The sequence below is a fragment of the Spermophilus citellus genome (genome assembly GCF_964194105.1).
Source record: "Spermophilus citellus genome assembly, chromosome: 6".
Classification (NCBI taxonomy): Eukaryota; Metazoa; Chordata; class Mammalia; order Rodentia; family Sciuridae; genus Spermophilus; species Spermophilus citellus.
The window spans coordinates 148,626,023-148,651,486 of NC_138187.1; the positions used below are offsets into that span (position 1 = coordinate 148,626,023).

Consider the following 25,464-nt stretch of genomic DNA (forward strand, 5'->3'; position numbering starts at 1 on the left):
AGCTATTCTAAAATCACCTCTTTGCATCGTTTGGTTCAGAATCAAGTGTTAATAAGTCACTGATTAATATACTCCTGTCGAACAGAAATAATGCTGACCATCTTTTCACTTGAAATTTTTTTTAGAACTAAAAGTTCTCAACAAGAGCACATTTAAGAAATTTCTAGAAGAGATGTGACTGCTTAAGGTTTTCAAAGTGATAACTCACTCATGAAACATTTTGGAAATAACAAATTAAAGCAAATATACTTTCAGTATGTAGTCACATATTTTTGCAAAAGAAATGAATTTCATAGTCACAGAAGCAAAAATTAAAAATTGGAAGATAACAGAGGTTACCTAGACTCACCCCACAGCATACAAAACATTAAAGGGGTGACAGATAATAGCTTAGGCAAAAATAAAATGACTAATTGATGGCAAATAATCTTCTGATATTGGTGAAGGCGATCCCCCACTCACTGTCTTGACAGGGTCACAGTGAGAAAAAGTGTTGGCAAAGCCGCTCTCCCACTGTCTTGACAGGGTCACAGTGAGGATGAATGCTGGCAAAGCCACACTGGTTGGTGGGTAACCGAAACCATGAGACCCTTTTTTATGTAATTGGGACTTTGCATGTTCATGCTTATGTTTCTCACAGGAGGCATGAGTATGTTAAATGCCAAACAATTAAATTTCAGATGGCTAGAACAGAACAGGTAGTTCATGCCTTGGAAGCTGTTCTGCTACCCACCCCTCAGCATATCAAGGACAAAATAAAAGGCTATTCTTCTATCTTAGTACATTGTGGACAAACCTAATAACAGACAACAATCATCCTCTGAAAAACAAACTCTTTGAAAACTAGTACACCTTGACTGAGAAACAAATTCTTTGAGAACTAGTGTACCTTGACTGAGAAACAAAAGAAACTCTCTGAGAAAGCAGCTCAACCAGTTTTATGAAAATAAATTTAGAAATTAATTAAAATAGCTTTATAAGACACAGTTTTAGAATAATGTTAAAAATATTATTTAGATTCTTAAGTTTAGAAATTATTAAGTCTTTAGCTATATAGGTTTCTGATATACTTTAAGGATGATTCATAAACTTTAGGACATTTTAAATATAAGATTTAAAGGGACTTTTTTAGATGGGAATTTTAGATTAAAAATAAAGTGCAGGTGTACTTTAGGTTAATGATTAATTAGGAGACTTAGAGTCTGGTTACGTAGCTTGACGTTAGTTAATAAGGAAATAACATCTTGGGAAAAATAGTAAATCTTGGGAAAATCTGAAGGATGTAAATTGGTGACATGTTTTATTGATGAATCTGTACTTTGATGATTGTATGGCTGGGGGTCATATCCTGGAAGAATGTAGATCGGTGTGCTCTCAATCATGGTTAAGGAAATGTCATGTCTTGGCAAAGTTTTAAGTTATATAATCAATGACGTATTGTGAATCTATAATGATGAGAAAAATTGTAATAAAAAGGGGACCCAGAGAAAAGCTGCTTTAGCTCTCTCTCTGAAGATTGCTCAAAGGGAACGACTCCTGTCTCATCATTTCGCCGACGCCACTCCTCCTTCGGGTCTCCCTGGACCCCGCCGGGGCTGGCCCCCGGCAATTGGCGCCCGAACAGGGACCTGAAGGTAATCCCCTCGGCACCTGAAGGTGAGCCCCCTCGGCACCTAAAAGGTAAGCCCCCTCGGCATTTGCCCCCTTGTTTTCGGAGTGGATAGGACATTACCCGTGGGTTTCGCGAGCCCCCTGTTAGTAGAACAGGTGAGAGTGGGTAATTAGGTAAAAGAAAAATGGGAAGTACAGAATCCAAGGAACGAGGATTATTCATTGATATTGTTAAACATATGCTTAGAAAAAAAGGAGTTCAGGTTCCCACTTCACAATTACAGAGGTTTTTTCATTTTATTCAGGAATGTTGTCCTTGGTTCCCAGAAGAGGGAACCCTAGATCTAAAAACATGGATGAAAATAGGAGAAGCTTTAAGAGCATTTTACTCTAATTATGGACCAGAAAATATGCCTGTAGATACTATAGCATTATGGAATCTCTTAAAAGATATGTTAGATCCAGCTCAAGAAGCTGAAATCCTAAATAAGATTAACTTAACTGTCCCTACTGAAGAAACTCCCCTAAGGAAGGACTCTAGAAGTGAAACTTATGTCCTAAAAAAAGATGAGGAGAAGGATCAGTCTTGTTTAGAAAATAAAGATAATTTAGAAGAAGCAGCAGTCACCTGAGCAGTCAGGTCCTTTAGAATGGATTCATATGCCGGTTACTTCTAAAAAGGTTATTTGCTCATACCCTACTATGATTGCTTTATTAATAATAAAAGGAAGACATAAAAGTAAAGAGTTATTTGGGAAAGAAATGCATAATTTGGTGATTCCTTATTCCAGAGATCAATTAAATACACTTATGGAACATTCTGAAGATTGGCAAATAGCTTTACAGGGATATTGTGGTCATATTAAATTTCATCTGCCATCTCACCCTTTGTTATATTTAGTTAAGAATAACCCTGTTATTTTTCCAAAATTATTTTCTTCTGAACCTTTACCTCAACCAGCAGCTTTGGTTTTCACTGATGGATCCTCAAATGGACTAGCATCTTTAGTTATTAATGATAAAACCTATGTTCAATAGACAGAAGAAACCTCTGCTCAGAGAGCAGAAATAATAGCTGTAATTATGGCTTTTACCCAATTAAAAGATCAAATGTTTAACTTATATACTGATTCTCAGTATATTGTGAAAATTTTTCCTCATATAGAAACAGCTTCTCTTCCTCAACATAAGACTACAATTTTTCATCATTTAAATTCTTTACAAAAGTTAATTTTAGATAGACAACATTCTTATTTTATAGGACATATTCGAGGACATTCTAACTTACCAGGAAAATTGTCACAAGGCAATGCATTGGCAAATTCATTAACCAGACCCCAAATTCTTACTGTTCAGGAAGCTATAGCTAGTCATGCTTTACATCATCAAAATGCTTCTGCCCTTCGACAACAATTTCATATCCCTAGGGAATCAGCTAGAACTATTGTCAAAAATTGTCAAACCTGTCCATCATTATTGCCAACTCTACCCATGGGAGTTAATCCTCGTGATTTAAGACCTAATGATTTATGGCAAATGGATGTTACTCATATTCCTTCATTTGGAAAATTAAGTTATGTTCATGTTGTTGTTGATACTTTTTCTCATGTGATTATTGCCTCAACAAAAACTGGAGAAACATACAAAGACGTAGTGCAACACTTGTTTATTTGTTTCTCATATTTGGGAGTGCCTAAAACATTAAAAACAGATAATGCACCAGCTTACACTTCAAATGCTTTTAAAAAATTTTGTGATATGTTTAAAATTTCTCATTCTACAGGAATTCCTTATAATCCTCAAGGACAAGCTATAGTTGAAAGAGCTCATCAAACATTGAAAGCTCAAATTACTAAACTTCAAGAAGGAGAATATAAATATAGTTCTCCTCATCATGTTTTACAACATGCTTTGTTTGTGATTAATCATCTTAATTGTGATTATAAAGGAGTAACTCCCATGTTAAGACATTGGGAAAATGAAAAAATATCAACAAAACCCTTGGTAAAATGGAAAGATCTTTTGACAGGTAAATGGAAAGGACCTGATGTATTACTAACTTGTAGGCGAGGATATGCTTGTGTCTTCCCACAGGACGCTGATTCCCCCATTTGGATTCCTGACAGACTGATTCGACCCTATGTCCAGCCTCCGGACCAGAAAGCGGAACAGATCGTGCCCTCCGAGTCTCCGACACGCCTCACCATTGACCACGGTTCCTGAGGAAGATTTGATAACTACCTTGATTCCATCTTTCTCCCGAATGAGCTTTGATGACCCTCAATCCTTATTCAGACGATCATCTTCTACAAGATTTGCAGAATTACCAACTTGGGGACAATTAAAACAATTGACTCATCAAGCTCGAGAACTTATTTCTACTCAGTCAAACCCCTGCACTCCTGAAAAAATGTTTGTTGCTATGCTAGCTATTCTTGCCTGTCAGGTAACCAATGTGTCTTCTGAATATTATTGAACATATTATCCTGATCCACCTTTATTTCATCTCACTACTTGGGGAAAAGGAAATATTAAGGTATTTACCAATAATACTAATCTCCTGGGGGGTGAATCTAATTCTTTTATTACTCCTATATCAACTCATAATTTTAATTTTAAGGGTCATAGTCATTTACCTCCTCTGTGTTTTAGTTATAATATTACTCCAATTGTGGGCTGCATACCACTTAATTATAGAATTTTTATGACATTTTCTCCAAATGAGGAAAATGATATCATGGATGCTTGGATGCTTTCTATTTTAACTTTAGATTTTCCCGATTTTAAACAAAATTTGCCATCAGTAAAGCCCCCTCCTATGTTTCAAGATTGTGAAGAACCTGATCATTCACGGGTAAAAATAGATAAACAATTTGGATTTCCAATGTGGCATACATGTATGTTTATTAAAGGAGGATTTAAAATCTTTCCAAAAAATTCTTCTTTTCCAATATATGATTTTTCTATTTCTAAATCTAAATATGAGCCTCCTAAAATTTTATCATCACCTTCATGGAATACTCCTCAAATACGAATTATTAGGAGCGTTCCACTTGAACCCACAGATAAATGGTTCACAGATGGATGGATTGCCCCTTTATATTTTACTAAAATTAAACAACATTATCAGATTTATACAGAACTTTATAGATTATTGGCTTCTTTAGACATAATATATATGAGTAGGCCTTCTTTAATATCTGAGAGTCATTTTGTTACAGCTTGTGTAGGATCTCCTTATGCAATATTACTTAAAAATCAAGGAACACTAAAGATTTCAAAATTAGAAGATGAAACTTATGATGTTGTTTGTAAAGGTTGTACGTTAACAAATTGTATTAATTCTAGCATATCAACATCCAATCATATTTTAATTGTACATCAACCTTCTTATGTTATGTTGCCTGTTAAATTAGATTCTATTTGGTATGATGATCCTGGGTTACAAACATTAGATTTAGTTAATCAAGCCTTAATTAGACCTAAACGTTTTGTAGCTACCTTAATTTTAGGAATTTCAGCATTAATTGGTATAATAGGGTCCATAGTTGCTTCCACCACTGCATTAGTTAAAGAAGTTCATACTGCTCATCATGTAAATCAGTTGTCAAAAAATATTTCTACTGCACTTATGATTCAAGAACATATAGATAGGAAGTTAGAAGCTAGAGTTAATGCTTTAGAAGAGGCTGTCCTTTACATTGGTAATCAAATTCAAAACATAAAAACTCGAATGACAACTAGATGTCATTCTCAATATAAATGGATTTGTGTTACTCCTCACACATATAACTATTCTAAACAAACATGGTCTCAGATACAATGTCATTTACGAGGGTTATGGAAAAACACTAATTTAACTCTAGATATAGATGAATTACAGGAAAAAATTAAAGACATTAGCCAGACACATATTTCAGAAACAACCATTCCAGAATTAGCTAACACTTTTGTTTCCAAATTAAATTCTTTAGTCTCCAACAAAACTTTATTTTCCATCTTAATTAATAGTGGTTTAAGTATTTTAATTATTCTTGTTCTTATTTCCGTCCTTCCAGTCCTGTTCAGATTGCTGAGTCGTGGAATTCGTTCAGCCCATCTGGAACTAAAGTTACTTCATTTAAAAAATAAAAGAGGGGGAATTGGTGAAGGCGATCCCCCACTCACTGTCTTGACAGGGTCACAGTGAGAAAAAGTGTTGGCAAAGCCGCTCTCCCACTGTCTTGACAGGGTCACAGTGAGGATGAATGCTGGCAAAGCCACACTGGTTGGTGGGTAACCGAAACCATGAGACCCTTTTTTATGTAATTGGGACTTTGCATGTTCATGCTTATGTTTCTCACAGGAGGCATGAGTATGTTAAATGCCAAACAATTAAATTTCAGATGGCTAGAACAGAACAGGTAGTTCATGCCTTGGAAGCTGTTCTGCTACCCACCCCTCAGCATATCAAGGACAAAATAAAAGGCTATTCTTCTATCTTAGTACATTGTGGACAAACCTAATAACAGACAACAATCATCCTCTGAAAAACAAACTCTTTGAAAACTAGTACACCTTGACTGAGAAACAAATTCTTTGAGAACTAGTGTACCTTGACTGAGAAACAAAAGAAACTCTCTGAGAAAGCAGCTCAACCAGTTTTATGAAAATAAATTTAGAAATTAATTAAAATAGCTTTATAAGACACAGTTTTAGAATAATGTTAAAAATATTATTTAGATTCTTAAGTTTAGAAATTATTAAGTCTTTAGCTATATAGGTTTCTGATATACTTTAAGGATGATTCATAAACTTTAGGACATTTTAAATATAAGATTTAAAGGGACTTTTTTAGATGGGAATTTTAGATTAAAAATAAAGTGCAGGTGTACTTTAGGTTAATGATTAATTAGGAGACTTAGAGTCTGGTTACGTAGCTTGACGTTAGTTAATAAGGAAATAACATCTTGGGAAAAATAGTAAATCTTGGGAAAATCTGAAGGATGTAAATTGGTGACATGTTTTATTGATGAATCTGTACTTTGATGATTGTATGGCTGGGGGTCATATCCTGGAAGAATGTAGATCGGTGTGCTCTCAATCATGGTTAAGGAAATGTCATGTCTTGGCAAAGTTTTAAGTTATATAATCAATGACGTATTGTGAATCTATAATGATGAGAAAAATTGTAATAAAAAGGGGACCCAGAGAAAAGCTGTTTGAGCTCTCTCTCTGAAGATTGCTCAAAGGGAACGACTCCTGTCTCATCATTTCGCCGACGCCACTCCTCCTTCGGGACTCCCTGGACCCCGCCGGGGCTGGCCCCCGGCATGATATGAAGTTCTTTTTTGTTTTCCATGATGCCTTGCCATCTTTCTATGGAACAAAGACCATGGGGGATAAGTGACACAATAAAAAACAAACTAAATCAGTGAAAGCTGTAAAATATGCAGTTACATAAAAGGAGAAGATGAGTTAAAATTTTAATGAGATTAAAATTAGAATTCTCTGGCTATATGGCTTGTCAGAAGCTGAAATATATTCTTGGAGAAAGTTAAAAAATCTCCTTCATTTGAGTATACTAAAATGTAAACAATCATTTGTCACAGATGGTATATTTTTTCTTTCTTTTTTGGTACTGGGGATTGAACCCAGAAGTGCTTAACCATTGAGCCACATCCCCAGCTCATTTTTGTATTTTATTTTATTAGAAACAGGGTCTCACTGAGTTGCTTAGAGCCTCACTAAGTTGTTGAGGCTGGCTTTGAACTTGCAATCCTCCTGCCCCAGCCTTCTAAATTGCTGGGATTACAGGAGTGCGCCACCGCACCCAGCCTCAGATGGTTTTATATAGCTCTGTCAAGAAAGGGAAAGTGGGCTCCATAATCTATAAAGGACTCTTTCAAACCTGTATATAAAATCAACTGGAAAAGAGAAATGAATGATGAAATCAGAACTGTCATAAAGGGACACACCCCAAAAAAATCACAGAGGGGAATTTCCTTGACCATTTCTCATTATATCCCATAACCACCTAGGGTTGTAGAAAACTTATTATATTTGTAGTAGTTGTTGAATTTGTTTTGGTTTTGTTTTTTTGTTTTCATAAGAAAAGCTAAGTTGCATTCAAATGAATTCTGAGGGTCTTTCCAAATGTTTTGGTAGAAATGAGATTTTTGTGGTGAGGAACATTATTATAGTCCATTAGCCACAGTTCCATGCTTAATACTCCACCATGTGGCCAGATGACAAGGAATCCAATCAAATGTGACTAGCAGCATTTGCGTTTCCACAACCACAACCACGAGGCTTCTCTGCTACCCTGTCTGCTTCAGTGGGAAAGGTCTGTGAAACAAAGGGTGCGTTTGTGTCCAGTTTCTGGGCGCAGGCTTGTGCTAAACCCAAAGCAATGGACATTAAAGGAAGAAACGCCCTGCACGGTGGCTGAAACAGGCCACAGAGCATTTGTGTGATACTCCTACTGCTAAATTTCATAGTGCACAAAAGAGGTCCAGCTCTCAAAGTTATCCACGGGACAACAGTGGGATTGTTTCTGATATGCGACACACTAGCTAGAAGGTATGTGACTAGTCTGTTCAAGATAAAGATCTCTGCCTGGCACCTGCCTGTGATCTCAGTGGCTCAGGAGGCTGAGGCAGGAGGATCGCAAATTCAAAGCCAGCCTCAGCAATTTAGCGAGGGCTTAAGAAACAGTGAGATTGAGACCCCGTCTCCAAATAAAATACAAAAAAGGGTTGGGGATGTGGCTCAATGGTTTTGTGCCCCTGAGTTCAATTCCCGGTAGTTCTCACACCCCCCCAAAAGATTAAGACTGTTATTAAAATTATAAGTATAATTAAATTATACTTATTATACTTATACTTAATTATAAGTATAATTAATGTCACTTTCAAAGATATCATGAAAATGGTTATATTCACAAGCTTCAGCACTGGAAAGCCTGAGTAGAACAGCCTAGAAATAATTTTGGGTCAAGTTTGGTCTTATTGGATAAAAAAAAAAAGTATCATGAGCTGTATAAAATAGTTTGTCTTTCATTATTTGTAGAATTTACAGAAGAGCATGATTTCCTCATGACCACAGAAGTGAAACACAGCAACAATCCAAGACTACAAAATCTGATTTATTTCTAAATATTGTTCCTTCAATTACTCTTCTTTACAGCTAAGTAAGTTGATTCAAATATAAAAGGAACCAGATTTTTAAAACTGCAAAAAATGCAAAAATAATGGAGCATTCATTTAAGAAACTTAAAGCAAATCTAATTACAGTTGAGCACATATATATTACTGAAACACACGTATCTTTTTTCCTGTCCTGGTTTTCATTTCCAACTTTTATTTAGTCTGAGATGAAAACAAGTCTTCCGCTTCCTTAGCTGTTTTCTCCCTTTTGTGCTGGGGTTATGCTGCTTAGGAAAGAGCATGCTCTGAACTTGTAACTCTTTCTACACATTATACCTACCGAATATAACTACCAAAGTCAGAATTGCCACCAGGCTATACTTCCTGAGATGCTGAGCACTGTGAGCACCATAAGAAGGTTTTCTGAGCTTAGGTTTAAAGAAGAGGTGCTTCAAGAATACAAATATTTTTAAAAAATCAATTCTCTTATTTCACTATCTTAACATTTATAGCCAGGAAGAAATTCTTTAAATAATTATTCTTGCATTTATAGGAAACTATCTTATACACTGTGTATTTCTCCTACCATGCCCATACTCTACAACATAAATCTAAGGGGAATTACCAGTGGAGATTAACATTCACTAGGATCCAAGTAGACTCAAGATTGCTGAGAATGCTAATATAAGAATAAAATGTATAGAAAGAATGCTAATGGAACATAGGTTGGAAACTATCAAAATCTATCTTTATTTTATAGCTCTTTTAATCATTTTATTTTTATACCAGAGAAAAGATCCTTGTTTTTAGTCCAAGGAGATGGGATACAAGTACCTTAGAAACTGATAAAGAATAGTGATGAATGTTTCTATTAACTCTTGGGAAATAACAGTTCTTCATCTCCCAGGCCCACCCTTGACATTAGCCAGGGCAGAAATGGAAGGAGTTGAACCTAGATTTTCACTGTTGACTAAGACCCAATGAAAACTGCTGTGAAGCCGCCTAATGACTGAAGGAGCCGTTATGTCACATACTTAGCCTGATGATCTTTCTCGTCAGGCTAAGTATGTGACAGAGTGCCTTTCTAAAATCTCTCTCTCTCTCAAGATATTTTAGAAAGGCAGTCTCCTAGTTTTTAGAAAGCATAACAGTGACCCTATTCAGTGAATGAATTAGAATCCCTGGGATTGGATATTACAAACCTGTTACCTAAAATACACCAGCAAATCCAGGGGCTGGAGGCAGACCCATGTCAACTACAGTAGCAATAGGAAAAAAAGACAATGGAGAGTCCTTTGGTAGTATACCCATGCCTCCTAGGATTTTTTATATTAAACAATATATGGTATCAATGTTGAAAGAATAGATTTTTTTTTTTTTACCGAAAATATGTGATTAATTATTTGTGATACATTTGTTTTTGTCAAATTTACAAAGAAAACTCCACATGATCCTCATGATCTGGATATATATGTATTCTGGATGTGTGTGTGTGTGTGTGTATGTGTGTGTATGTGTGTGTATGTGTGTTTCCAATAAAAATGAGTTATTTGGAAGGAAGCAGGACTTTAGACCTGTATCAAGCAGATACTCCACAATGGGCCACGGAAGAAACAATTTCATTATTCCATGAACCAAGGAATACAATGCATATAAGACACTGAATGAAGTCTGCAACAGATGTGGAATGACAGGCATCATCAATGAATGGAGGTCCTTCTGGGGGACTTCTGTTGTGACGAAACCAGGTATTACCTTCTCTACCACATGACAACATTGTGGGTACGAAAAACACTTGAATTTTGTCTACATGTAAATCTGGTTTAACTTTGGCTTCCCAAATAGCTTTGAATTTATAGACATAGTATTGGTCACAAAATACAGTGACTGCAAATATCATTTAAAATAATAAAATAATGACTGTGTAGAATAGATGATGAGAGCTACTGGAGCAGGTATTTGCTTTAGTGAGAAGATTATGTCTTCCCAATTGCAGAACTGATATCCACAGTCCTGTTCCTTAAAGCACTCTATAAAACCACACCCTCCAGGATGAATGTGCATATTGCAAAATCCCAGAACTTTAAAAGGGATAAATAAAAATGTAAAGCAGAAAGAGTCCATCAGGTAATATAGTTCCTCTGTTCATCGTTTTTTATATTTATGTTTAACAACTTCCCTTAACTTCCTTGACAAACTCAAGACCCAAACACATCTACACAGAGCAGAAATAATTAGTAGCAGGTCTCACCATGTACTCTGAGGTCAATGTCTCTTTGCTTCTCCCCAGCAGCATTCACTGCCACACAGGTGTATCTCCCTGTATCACTTATTTGTGCGCTGGTCAATGCTAAGATTCGACCCCCAGAGAGAACCTGCCAATGAAAAGAAAGCTAAATCATCAACATGCCCCATGAGAATGGTAGGTGTACTTTCCCTCTTGTTTTCTAAGGCTGATGAATGGGCATTTGCCACTAGGAGAATTTTCACTTGGACATTTTAAAGTGGGAAATAGAATCCCCTGCTCATCTTCTCAGTGGAAGACTGTGAGAGATGAGAACCAAACTGGGTAATCATCATTGAAAGCAGGTCAATGTACAGCATAAAGAACAAGTCAAAGTCCATTCATAATTGAGAGAGAGAGAGAGACACACACACACACACACAGGGAACAAAGAGAAGTGGAAATAAGAGGAGCTAAGTCTCCTTATTTTTCTTTTAGAAATAAGTAAAAAGTTATGGTCAAGAACAAAGTCATAGCCCAAACAAATTATCTCTCTTCTTTGTCCTTTTATCCCATGGATCAATGGTTCCCTTAAATAGTGACATTAACTCATGATCTTCTAATGATTCCAAATTCTAAAAGGTTAGATATTTTTAAATATCAGATGAAATGAGGGTTAGGAGAACTAAGTTCTCTGCTAGGCAAAATAAAATTAGACTTTAAATTAGACACAGGCATACCTCAGAGATGTTTTGGGTTTGGTTCTACTGCAATAAAGCAAATATTGTAACAAAGCAAGTCATACAAATTTTTTGGTTCCCCCATGTATATAAAAGTTATGTTCACACTGTCCTGTGGTCTATTATGTGAAATAGCAGTAAGTCCAAAATACAATGTGTGTGTGTGTGTGTGTGTGTGTGTGTATCTTACTTAAAAATACTTTATTGGTTAAGAAAAAATGCAATGATCATCTGCACTGTTGGAAGAAATGGTGCTGATTCGCTCAATGCATGGTTGACAAAAAAATCTTAATCTGTACAAATTGCAATATCTGTAAAGGAAAACAGAGTGAAGCACAAATGAAGGAATGCTTGTGTGTGTTTCTGCGTTTTTAACATTGAGTTAATAAAATAATGCACTTAATTTTTTTTCTGAGACTCAAAGTGTTTCTTATGTTTCCATTCTAAGTTTTCTACTTCTATTCTTTGATGTTTTTATACAAGTATACATATTCTATTTGGTTCTCAGATTCATTATTATTTCTAGATATTTAGATACAAACTCTACTAGAAAATTCCTGCTTTTATTGTTGATGAGCAATCACTGTGGTAGGAGTAAGAATTGGGGACAGATAGAAAAGAATAGGTATATTAAAAAATGGGTAAAATATAATACTTATATGTGAGGCAGGGGAACTCTTGGAAATACTAAGCTTTCAACAGATTGCTTAGATATCCCAATTGTGTGTCCAGGGTATTTATGGGTGCTTATGTGTAATTTCTTAAAATAACATTTGTTAATTCTTTTTCCCTAAATCTCTTCAACAGCTTCACATGTCTGTATTTCCTGTATTGAATACATGGGTGGTAGATTTATCTAAGTAAATGAAAGAGGCTACCTGGATTCCATCAGCAAAACTGGAGACCGGGCTCCCATCTTTCAACCAGGTCAGACTTGGGGCAGGTATCCCTCTGGATTCACATTCCAGCCTCACCAGATTGTTAACCACCACCGCCACCATATTATTACTACTACCAGAAATTGATGGGGGAACTGAAAAAATAAAAGTCAAGTATGTTAACAAACCCAGGGTATGTCACGAGAAAATAATGAAAACCATACACAATACCCATACTAATGTCTTCTTACGGGTTGATTTTTTTTTTTAAATTTTGCTTTGTTTGAATCTTTGTTTTTGGTAAGTTCTTCCACATCTGTTATTTGAAAGAGAATCACAGTCATCCTGTGAGATAAATAGGGCAAGTATCAATAACTCCATTTTAAAGATGAAGAAAAGGAAGTTTCATTAGTTTGTTTGGCAACTCAGTTTTTAATGATAGAGTGGCTTTATTTCTATCTCCAGATGTGTGTGTGTGCGCATGCGCGTGCGTGCATCCACTATCCTGTGTTAACTGCCAACTCCTCTTGAAAAGCCTTATTAGAGACGATAACTTGGAAACATTTAATACTAACGATTCTGTTAGAACATCAGTGACTATTTCAATAATTCATTTAAAACAAGTTGAGAGCAGCATGTGAAAATTGAGCATTTTAATAGGCACCAGGATTAAGAATGTTTATTGGTTTTAGAACACTGGGTCCTTAAATAGAAAAGAAAGTAACACATTTCATGAAATATTTTCTCTAGAATTTTACAGAATGCTTCCTTAGCCCTGGATGAATCCAGGAGAGGCAGTACTTACCATGAACTTGTAGACTGTAAAATAATTCTGTAGCTCCAGCAGAGTTAATGGCCACACATTTATATATGCCAGCATCTGAGATCTGGGCACTTTCAATATTGATGATTTGCCCTCTATTCAAGAAAGTGATACTGGGAGAGCCTGAGAGTAGGTGGTTATCTTTGTACCAGGTAATAACTGAAAGGGGAAGGGCAGAAAAGGTCTATGTCAATTAAAAAAAAATCAATATACTAAGTTGGAACTTAATTGAAGTAGCTACACTTGCTTGACTTTAATCTTATTGCTTGAGCTTCATCTATTTAAATAAACATTTTTTAGGGTTGATTTTTAAGAGAATGTTAGGAAAAACATCAAATTTCAAGATGAGTTCTGAAATGTTAACAAGAAGATATTCTTTATATTGTCTCTAATATATCAATATTGTTTCATAGTAAAGTTTAAATCTGTTGTATTTCTTTTTATTGTGTATTTCCTATAAAGTTTTGTCTAAAGATCTAATCAAAATCACAAGTCATACACACTATTGGCTTCAAAATTTTATAGTACTATTAATCCAGATGAAGAACCTACCCATGATGGGAATGTATACAAAACAAAACCAGAGTCTCATGAGAATGACTGTGATTAAGAATCAATTTGGTCAACTTTGTTAATATAGTTTTAAAAATTAAAAATATACTTTCAACGTGAATGTACATAAAACTCAATTGTGGTTTTTGTGGCCACAATACGGACAAGACAATTTACAAATTTCAACATTAAGTGGATCAATTATTTGATGCAACTAAAAGCAATGAAATTCAAAAATATCATTCATATGACATTCTTACTAGTGTTTTACTCTTGAAACATATTCTATAGCCTTTTTATTAGTAATTAGAAATTAGTCCATTACATTCATAAACAATTTCAGTCAATCCCAGAAATCTTAAAATGTTAATAAATTACAGTGTTCAAAAGTCAACCTACCAGGTGAGGGATTCCCAGAAGCCTCACACTCCAGCTGTATGGGGTTGTCCACCACCACTGTCTCATTGAGCATCTTCCCTGCGTCTTCCAGGCTGGGTGGTTCTACAAGAGGTCCAATCGGGTAATTGATATCAGTGGGCTGTTTACACTGAATTGCTTACTCTGCAAATTATAATTTTATTTCTTCCTTCCTTTCTCTCATATATACACTGACATATTTGAAAATAAAATAAAATATACTATTAAGTAGAACTGAAGAACAGGATAGAAAAAAAATCTTCATAGATTTTCTGGATCATTATTTTCCAATAAGAAAATCCTTAGGATTGTAGATTAGGAGTGTAGTCAAAGAACATTAAATGAATACTTTCAAAATTCCGATTAATCCGTCTGGTCTGATGATGAATTATCTTTAGCTATACGCAATCTACTTCATTTGAACTCTTCCAATATAGAAGAAATAAATAGGTCTCAAAATATCTGACTTTATCTTGGCTAATACTATCTTAGATCATTTCAGAAAAAAAATGTTGGAATGATATTTTGGGTTTATTTTTTTAGCATGCTTTTCTCTGACACAATTAAAACAGGAAAAAAAATGCTTCCAATTTTAAACAATTGCTAATAATGGTGCTCTGTTATTTAGTGTAGTTGGAAAACAGGAATGTGGAAAGTCTATCAGGCAAAGGTACAAGGAGTAACAACCTGGACCATCAATGGGGGGTATTTTCAACAGTGTCTCAAGGAGTGTGGGAAGGATACCCGAATGAAAAACTTACAAGAGTCTAAAGGTTTTGTCTGCTTGGAAATGATCTCATAGATAAAAATTAGCATTTGAAGTTTGCAGAAAAAAATACATTTTAAAGATTTGCTAAATTTAAGTCATTTGATGCACTAGAGATTACCCATCCATGTATAATCAATCAATTAATCCATTAATCTACAAAAAAAAAAAAAAACAGAAAAGAGAAAGGAAACAAACACATCAGAAAATGATTAGAATTAAATAAGGTGTTGGAAAAAAATGAAATATATAAATCAATAGTATAGATGTGAATGAATTCATCTCCTTATTTAATATACCTTTGAAAATCTTTTTAAAATTAAGATTTTTAAAACTCTGATGAGTTAACAATTTTTTAATTAAAAAATCCAAGTGGGTAAAAAGCACAAAAAGAATTTTAATGAAAAACCCAACAAAGATACATCCAAACGACAATTTGACATCAATTTCTGACAAATTGGTAGACAAAACAAAAATTTTAAAAATGATAAAGCAATATGCTTTACATTGGTTCAAATGTTGCAATTCATGAGTAATCCTTTTTAATGGCAATGTTTTATGCATTGAATAACAAAGTAAAAATTGTTAAAAAGCAAGGAAAATTAGTTCAATATGCCTGTCTCAGAAATTGAATAATGAAACAACTAAAGTCACAAAGGATTTGAAAAATAAAATTTACCATTCAGATTGTGTATGCATGTTTGTGTGTATCTGTTGTTACCAAAGAGATTATATATTCTTTTCAAATGCCAATGGAGTATTCAAAATAGACTATTATACCACAAAAATATCAGTATTTTACAATCACATAAAGATATAATAATAAAGGAATAGAAATCAATAAAAAAAGTATAAAGCTATATACATAGGATACATCCTCACTAAAGATAAAATAAAAATAAAAATAAAAGTATAAGTTTAAAAAAACAAATTGGAGTGAAATTGATTGATATTATAGGATTTCACCGAAGCAGTATAGTATGTACAGAAAATCCTAAACCCTAATTAACATATTTTAAAAATGACTAAATTTTTAAAATAAGTGTTTTTAAGTATTCAACCCAGAATCTAGAAAAAGACTAATAAACCAAAAAAGAGGCTATAAATAAAGAAATAGTAAAAATATAAGCAAAACACAAGACCAAAGAAAACAAACAAAAGTATAATAAGATTCAAAGTTGTTTTTTGACAAGATTAAAATGAAGTCTGTCCTCAGAGGTAGATGTTTGTGCAGGTCAGATCTCTTATCTGACAGTTGTTCCTGAAGACTCAGCCCACAAATCCATCCTCCTTCACTCCTGCATATTCCTCTTGTATACATTTAATTCCGTATATTAACCCTTCCTGTTTAAGTGCCTAAAATGTTTCTGTTTTATACACTGAATTTTGATCACCAAAACAGTATCTAAGGACAAATAAATCTTTAAATATGGCTGGCTGACTTTTCCATCTGCAAAGGGAGAAATAACCAGCCTGTGGCACATTCTTTCAAAACAGTTATTTAAAAACTCACTTGAAGCCTCTGGGGTAAAGTGCTCGTTGGCGGCTTTCACAGACACAGCTGTGAAATGAGACATTATGGTGGGAAAAAGAAATACAAGATCTACAGAGGGGGTTCGCTATTTCTCACGTGAGAACTTAAAGAATAAAAGACTGAATTTCAGAAAGAATGGCAGAGTAAGGTCTTGAAACATCTAAGGAAGTAAGATCACTGGAAAAAAATTGTTAAAATTATCTTTTTCACCAATCCAAGAAGTTGCTTATTCAAGGAAAAAGAAAACAGCTAAACCTCACTAAGAATAGTATGCCTCTGTATAGTTTAACTCACCCCATGCCCATCTAAAGTTGCCCTAGCCCAGCCAAAGTTGAAAACAAATGGTTTCATAATCACTGTGTGTGTGTGTGTGTGTGTGTATGTGTGTGTAAACAGTCTATCTGATAGTGTATAGAACAGAATAGGATTGGGGCTACTTAAAAGCACCATTCTAAGTGAACTGTTATAATTTGAGCTATTTGGTCCCCTCTTTAAAAATCATTTGCAGGATTTGCCTTTATTTAATCAGACTCAAGAGTTCTCTCAGCACAACCAACCTCTTATTGGAGGGTATTTTCAAGTCCATAAAAACGAACTTTATGGAATTTTTGGGAAGCCACGAAAAATTAGTTTCTATTGCTGCTATTATAAATTATCCCAAACTTGGTAGGTTAAACAATAAAACTTAAAAGTTTTGTAGGTCCAAAGTCCAATAAAACCTCATTGGGTTAAAAATCAAGGTGTCAGCTGAGTTACTTTTTGGAGTTTCTAGAAGAGAACCAGTTTCCTTGCCTTTTCCAACTTCCACAGGCCATTTGCATTCCTTGACTTGTGGTCACTTTCTTCATCTTCAAGTCTAATCTGTGGTGAGGAGTCTTAAGGGACATATTGCTCTGATATTGTGCCTCCCTCTTCCACATTTAAGGATGCTTATGATTATTATATTGGGTTCATCAAGATATTTAGGGATAATCTCTCTACTTTAAGGCCAGCTGACTAACAATCTTAATTTCACTGGCTACCTTAAATTCTTTGAAGATGCATCCTAATGTATTAACAGGTTCCAGGATTAGGATGGAGGATGCTTATATTCTCTCCAATCACTAAATAAACAAGAAGCAACAACAAAGACCAGCAGCAACAATAACAGTAAAAAGCATGGCAAAACGTGAAGTTATGACTGGGAATTGACACCTATGTATGTTACTTAAAATTTCTGCTTTTCAATAAAAACAAAAACAAAAGACATAAAGGAAGAAGTGAACATGACATACACAGAAAAAGAAGAATAGAAACAGTCCATCAGGAAGCTTAGATATTGGACTATTAGACTAAGACTTTAAATCAGCTATTTTAAATATGTTTCAACAATTACATAAACCATGACTAAAGAACTCAATGAAAGTATGAGAATAATGTCTCACTAGAGTATAAATCAAGAGATGGAATTATTAAAAGATTATTTTAGAAAAAGATCCAAATAGAAATCTTGGACTCAATATCATATCATATCTGATCAGGAAGAAAGCAGAATCAATGACTTTATTTTATTCATTTATTTTCTTGTTACTGGAGATTTAACCCAGGGGTACTTTACCACCATGCCATATCCTCAGCCCTTTTTCTCTTTTTTATTTTAAGACAGTGTCTTCCTAAGTTGCTTAGTGCCTCCTAAGTTACTGAGGCTGGTCTTGAACTTGTGATCCTCGTGTTTCAGCCTTCTGAGTTGCTGGGATTATAGTCATGCCCTACCATGTTCAGCAGAATTGGCGAATTTAAAGATAGGTCAGTTGAGCATAACCAATTTCAGAAGCAGCCAGGAAAAAGAATCAAGAAAAGTGACAGTTTCTTTGAGACTTGGAACACCATCAAGTATAATGGGGATTCTGAAGAAGAGAAGACACAGAAAGGTGCAGAAACAAAAAATAAATAATAGTTGAAATTTTCCTAAACTTGAAAAAAAGATATTAACCCACATATTTAAGAAGTTAAACTCCCAGTTGGAAAAGCTTAAATAAAATAAAATCCACACTAAGATATTAGAATCAAACTGTTCAAAACCAAAGATAAAGAAAATCTTAAAAGTAGCAAAAGAGAAGTGACTTATAATGTACAAGGACACTCAATAAAGACCTCACCAAAAACATGAAAGAAAATGACCATCAAATAAGAATTCTATACCCAGCAAATCTATCCTTTAAATAAAGAATAAGTTAACACTTTCCTAGAAAGACAAAATGTTGAAAGTATTCATTGGTAGCTCATGTCCTATAAGAAATACCAAAGAGTGTTTGTCAGGCTGAATAAAGCAATAAGTAACATATGAAGAGATAAGGAACACTGACAGGTGTAACTACATCAACAAGTATAAAAGGCAGTAAAAATTTTTTACTTTTTTCTCTTATTGATTTAAATGACAATGTCATAAATCAATAATTATAAATTTACTTTTTTCTCTTACTGATTTAAATGACAATGTCATAAATCAATAATTATAAATTTGTAGTGATTAACAGATGATGGAAAAAAAGACAATTTGCATAACAATAAGAGGACAAAAGGAGGGAGGAAAAGGGGCCAAATTTTTATATATTATTAAAACTTTATATTAATTGAAACCTACATTATTATTTACAAAGATGTTAATTCTGTTCCTTAGAAAAACCAGTAAAAATATATTAAAAAGTAGCAAAGAAGCGAGGCAAATAAAATGGTACACACCAATATGCCTATTTACCATAAAAAGGTAGCAATGATGGAACTGAAAAACAAACAAATGGCATCAGACATAAAAATACCCAACAAATTACAGACTCAATCCTATCATATCAACAACTATACTGAGTATAAATGGATTAAATACTCCAATCAAAGGGCAGAAACTGGAATAATGGATTAAAAAAAACCATGATCCAACTTTATGTTGTGTTCAAGAGAAACACTTCAGATTCAGACACAAATGCTTGAAAGCAAAAGGAAGGAAAAGATACATAATATAGATAGTAACCAAAAAGGAAATAAAGACACTATACTATATAAAAATATGCTTCAAGAAAAAATTTTTACTAGCAACAAAGTAGGGCGTTTTTTAATGTCACAAAGAGTGGATTCATCAAGGAGGCATACCAGTTATAAACGTATCTGTATGTAACAACAGAGTCCCAGCATAAATAGGATGAAAAATAACAGACTCCAAGAGAAAAACAGACAAGTTGACAATAAAAGTTGGAGACTTCAATATTTAACTTTCAGTAAAAACTTGTCTATGGCATGAGAAACTATCAACAGAATGAAGAGATGGCCTTCAGGAGAAAGTACTAAGGAACAATTCATCCAATATGGCATTGATTTCCAAAATATATAAAGAACTCAAACCACTCAACAGTAAAAAAATAAATAAATAAATTCAATTTTAATAATAGGCAAAAAAACAAATGGCCCAAGCGATAAATGGGATAAGGAACTAAACAGACACCTCACAGAAAGAGAAATACAACTGATCAACAAACACATTAAAAAATGTTCATCATCTCTAGCAATTAGAGAAATGCAAATTAAAGCTACCAAGACTTCATCTCACTCTATTTAGAATGGCAATTGTTAAAAATATAAGCAATAGTAAGTGTGGGTGATGATGTGGGGGAAAAGGTGAACTCATACATGGCTGGTGGGACTGCAAATTGGGACAACCATTATGGAAAGCAGTATGGAGATTCCTCAGAAAACTTGGAATGGGACAACCATTTGATGCACCTGTCCCACTCCTTGGTTCATACCCAAAGGACTTAAAATCAGCATACTACAATAATGCAGCCACATCAATGTTTATAGCAGCTCAATTCACAATAGTAAAACTATGGAACCAATGTAGATGCCCTTTGACAGGTGAATGGATAAAGAAAATTTGGTACCTATACCCAATGGAATATTACTCAGCCTTAAAGAACAATGAAATTATGGCTTTTGCAGGTAAATGGATGGAATTAGAGAATATCATGCTAAGTAAAATAAGCCAATCCCAATAAACCAAAGCCAGAATGTTTTCTCTGACAAGCAGATGCTAATCCTTACTGGGGCAGGGGATAAGGAAGAATGAAGGAACTTTGGATTATGTAAAGGGGAGTGAAGGAAGGGGTGGGGCTGTGGGTATGGGAAGGTTGGTAGAATGAGACAGACATTACTGCCCTATATACATGTATGGTTACACTACTGGTGTGACTCTGCACCATGTACAGCCAGAGGAATGAGAAGTTGTGCTCCATTTGTGTACAATGTGTCAAAATCCATTCTACTGTCATGTATAACTAATTAGAACAAATTTTAACAAAGCAAAAAAAATAGGCAAATGATCTGAATATACATTGCTCAAAAGAGGTTATAAAACTGGTCAACAATTATATGAAAAATGCCAACATCAGAAAAATGCAAATCAAAATGACAATAAAGTATAATTTTACTCCAGTTAGAATGGCTATTATCAGAAAAAAAAATGCTGGAGAGCATGCAGAGAAAGAAGAACTCTCAAACCTTGTTGGTGGAAATGTAAATTCATACAGACATTATGTATACAGTATGGAGGTTTCTCAAAAACTAGAACTACACTATGATACAGCAATCCCACTACTTGGTATGTATCCAAAGGAAATGAAGAATCACCTGCACTTGCACGTTTTGTAGTAGCTCACAATAGGAATGATGAGGCATCAGTGTCAGTTTCCATTGATGGATTAATGGATAAGGAAAATGTGGTATATATACACAATAGAATATTATTCAACATTAAGTAGAATGAAATTCTGTTATTTGCAGCAACACAGCCTGAACTGGGAGACATTATGTTAAGTAAAACAAGAAGTCAGGCACAGAAAGACATCCTTCATGTCCTACGTTGCTAGTGGGATTACAAATTGGTACAACCACTCTGGAAACCAGTAAGGAGATTCCTTAGAAAACTTGGAGTGGAACTGCCATTTGACCCAGTGATCCCACTGCTCAGTATATACCCAAAGGACTTAAAATCATCATAGTATAGTAACACAGTCACATCAATGTTTATAGTAGCTCAGTTCACAATAGCAAAATTATGGAACCAACGTAGATGCCCTTCAATAGATGAATGGATAAAGAAAATGTGGTACATATACACAATGGAATATTACTCAGCACTAAAAAATAATAAGATCGTGGCATTTGCAGGGATATGGATGGCATTAGAGCAGATTATGCTAAGTGAGGTTAGCCAATACAAAAAAAAAAAAAGTCAAATGTCTTCTCTGATATAAGGGGAGTGACTCAAAATGGGGAAGAGAGGAAGAGCGTGGGAAGAAAATTACATCTATATAGGGAAGAGGGGTGGGAGGGAAAAGGAGGGAGAAAGGGGATTGAATGGATGGTGGAAGGAGACCCTCATTGTTATACAAAATACATGTATGAAGATGTGAGAAAAAAAAATAGCGTTACAAAAGCCTGTGATGTTTCCTTGCTTCAAGTGCCAGCCAGAGAATTTCAGTGCAAGTTCATACACTAAACACAAGAAAAACCTGATTTTCAGACAAGAAGTAAATACCATATAAATTCCATCATTCTCTTCTAGCATTTAAAGTGGACAGTCTTGAATATGGAAGAAATTAGAAATGATTCTAGACAAATCATTAGTTAGGTAACAACATCTCATATTAACAATAAGATGTCTGTGTTCCCCAGGCATGAGGGAAAATTCCATTCAATTTACTGTTTTGGTTTGGTTTTTTTCTTCTTCTAAAACCTGCATGAGCATATCATGCCAAAACCACAATACCTTTTTTCTTGGTGCATTTTGTGTTAGATTCTGCCTATTCCTTTAATCAGTCCGAACTGACTTTCAAATTGAATGGAATTAATATATAATTGACGTGAGTGGTTTTAGTTGAGTTAATCCTCCCTACTCACCAAAACTATGAAACAGTGAGGAATAAATTCATCCATACCAATATATGTAGTAGTATAATACAGTAGAGTCCTGAACTGAACTTATTCATTGAAAAATAAAAACAAAGTTCCCCAAGTCTCCTTTGGACCACAAGTGAGCTATTAAACAAAACAGAAATGACAGAGAAACGTTTTTTGAGTGGGTGTTAGCAGATGTTAGCCAAGCAAATACTTTTAAAAAAATAAAATAATAAGGGGTGCTTTACTAACGTTTTTACCAGACAACTAATACAGACCCAGGAGGGTTCTTGGCCAACAGGAAAGGCAGCAATGCTTTAGATATATTTGTGAAAATTGTGCAGTGAGAAGGGCTAGGAGCCAAACATACGTTTTGCCAAAATAGTCTTTATGCTACCATTTACAGATGTTGACTGGGGGCCAGGCACCAGGCTAAGATCTTCAGGCATAGTCTTCCATTTGATCTTCAAACAACCCCCATGACTATGAGGTATTATCATTATCCTTCCCGACATACAGATCTGAGGACTCCAAGTTTTTAGCAAGCTAATATCTGCGCTTAACCGCTTGCAGGCATTAATTGACAATGTAGGAATCAAATTTGAAGTGCCTCTTCTTAACAACGTTCTACTACTTCTGGATATTTCACCTTGGTTGATTTTTTTCCCCTAGGAAATAATTATGTGCAGATGAAATGAATGCTTGAGTTATTAGACCCCAAATAATCATTTGTTTGTGGAAACATCTGTTTCATTTGGCAAATATTTGAGGTTTCAGATATAATTTCATAGTTTGGTTTAGAGAATAAAAACTTCCAGAATTATGAAACTTTGATGATCAAAAAAAAAAAAAAAGACCACCTACTGAGGGCTCCTGCCTTTTATAATGACAGAGCTCCTCCTTGGAAATTCTATGAGAACGTTCCTCTCCTCATGATTGGAACTTGGTCTTCTAGTCCTGAAGACTATAAGTCCTCTTACTTTGGCTTTTGGAAACATTTTTTGCTATGATTGAGAAGAATGGCAGCATCTAAGATCTTTTTAGAAGGAAAATATTAAAGAATTGGAATGCTGAGTATTTTAGGATTGAAAAATCTTGGAAGACAACTGTAATAAATGGCTATTTGCTGAATGTGTTACTCACTAATAAAGACTGAGATTAAAACAAACCCTAACTTCAAAAGTAACTATAGGGGTGGTTAAATAAGTCAATAACTGAAGTACATTAAGTGATGATTGCTTCCCAATAGATTTGCCAATGCCTTTTTAAATATATATAGTACCAGAACTGTATATAATACTTCTGAAGTGTTCAGAGATAAAGAGTATTACAGGGCTAGTTTCTCTCCTATTCCTCATATTGTATTTTTTATTACTGACTTCTATGATTGGTTAGCCCTTTTAGGACACTGAATTATCATATCTACAGTAATTGCCAAAATCCAAATAATGCTCAAGTATTTCCATGTATGCTGTCTTTAATTCAAGCTTTCACAGCTTTGTTTTGTGTAGTTTTTCATATTATATTAACATGGCCTTTAAGTCTCCAAAGTCTTTTCAAAGTTTTTCATTAACCACTTTCTTTTAACATCTCCAATTATCACTGAAGTTATTAATATAAGTACTGAAGAGGATAGAGTCAGGTTTGGAGCCGCATACATCCAATGTGACAAGGCTGTCATTAATGCCAAAAGAGATGCGAGCTCTTGGTGCCAACTCCAGCCACATGCAAAGAGTCAGCTGCTTCCTCCAGGTCCATTATGATTAATAGTAGAAGCTCACTTTATTACTTATTCTCCTTAAGGGAGGTAAACTGTTATCCAGATGGATTAAGATCATATTAGATGGAATGCTTTAAACTACTACTCTATTTTACCTCTATTCTGTGATTGACAGGTATCAAAAATTGTTCTATATCTGCCATCCGATTTGGCAAATTTTAACAAACCTTTTCAATGACTAACCTTCTGTTTCTCTTTCTTTTCACATTAATCCAGATGTTTTTCAGTCTTCTCCCCATCTCTTTGATGATTTTCCATGTAGATATGAACCCTAAGTATAACTCCTGCCAACTGACATTTTGTTAGGTTTATAAACTTGTGTTTCTTAGGTTATCAATCCTGCTTTTTCTTTTCTGTTGTTGCCCTTTATTTGATTTCTTCCACGGAACTCTGGTTTTCAGTCATCCTTAACTACACCAGCAAATCTCTAGACCAGTCTTTAGTGTCTGACCCAAAAGCTCTTCAAATATTAGTGTGGAGACCACCTACATCAGAGATGTTCAGGAGATCTGGGCTTGGGCTCCAGAGACTTGTTTGTTTTTGTTTTGTTTTTAATTTTTTTTGCAGTTGTAGATGGACAGAATGCCTTTATTTTATTTAATTCTTTTTATGTGGTGCTAGGATCGAACCCAGTTCCTCACACATGCCAGGCAAACACTCTGCCACTGAGCTACAGCCTCAGCCTCGAGAAACTATGTTTTGAATATGCAAAGAGGACAGAGGAGCCTTGGTGTACAGAACTGGGAGACAGAACAGAAAGCCTTCCTCCCAGCACACTCTTAGAAGAGGAAGTCTGAGTAGATGGTGGAGAGAGCCGTCAAAGAGCACTAGGAAGACAGAGGTGGCCTTATGAGAAACAAAGTCAATTCAAGGAAACAAGAGACAGCAGCATCAGCCTGTCCTCAACCCCCAAGCATGGTGAGCCAGTTCCAAAATGATTACATTCAGATATTATCCTTCAAATTAATAACTCGTGAAAGAATAAAGGTCCTCTCAAGGAACATGCTTTATGCATATGTTAGCCAGCTTTTCCCCACTGTGACCAAAATAACTGACAAACAAGTTAGAGGAAGAAAGACTTACACTG

At 34.8% G+C, this 25,464-nt stretch overlaps 1 protein-coding gene across 1 annotated transcript in view; it reads right to left on the reverse strand.

The window, feature by feature from the left end:
* The window catches only part of HMCN1 (hemicentin 1), a 415,431-nt gene that overhangs the window by 135,714 nt on the left and 254,253 nt on the right, over window positions 1–25,464 (reverse strand). Inside the window, exons 37-40 of the mRNA XM_081299050.1 lie at window positions 14,355–14,456; window positions 13,386–13,562; window positions 12,581–12,735; window positions 10,990–11,113 (exon numbers count right to left, since the gene is read on the reverse strand). Of these exons, the coding sequence (XP_081155176.1) occupies window positions 10,990–11,113; window positions 12,581–12,735; window positions 13,386–13,562; window positions 14,355–14,456 (558 nt within the window). The remainder of the gene's footprint in view (window positions 1–10,989; window positions 11,114–12,580; window positions 12,736–13,385; window positions 13,563–14,354; window positions 14,457–25,464) is intronic.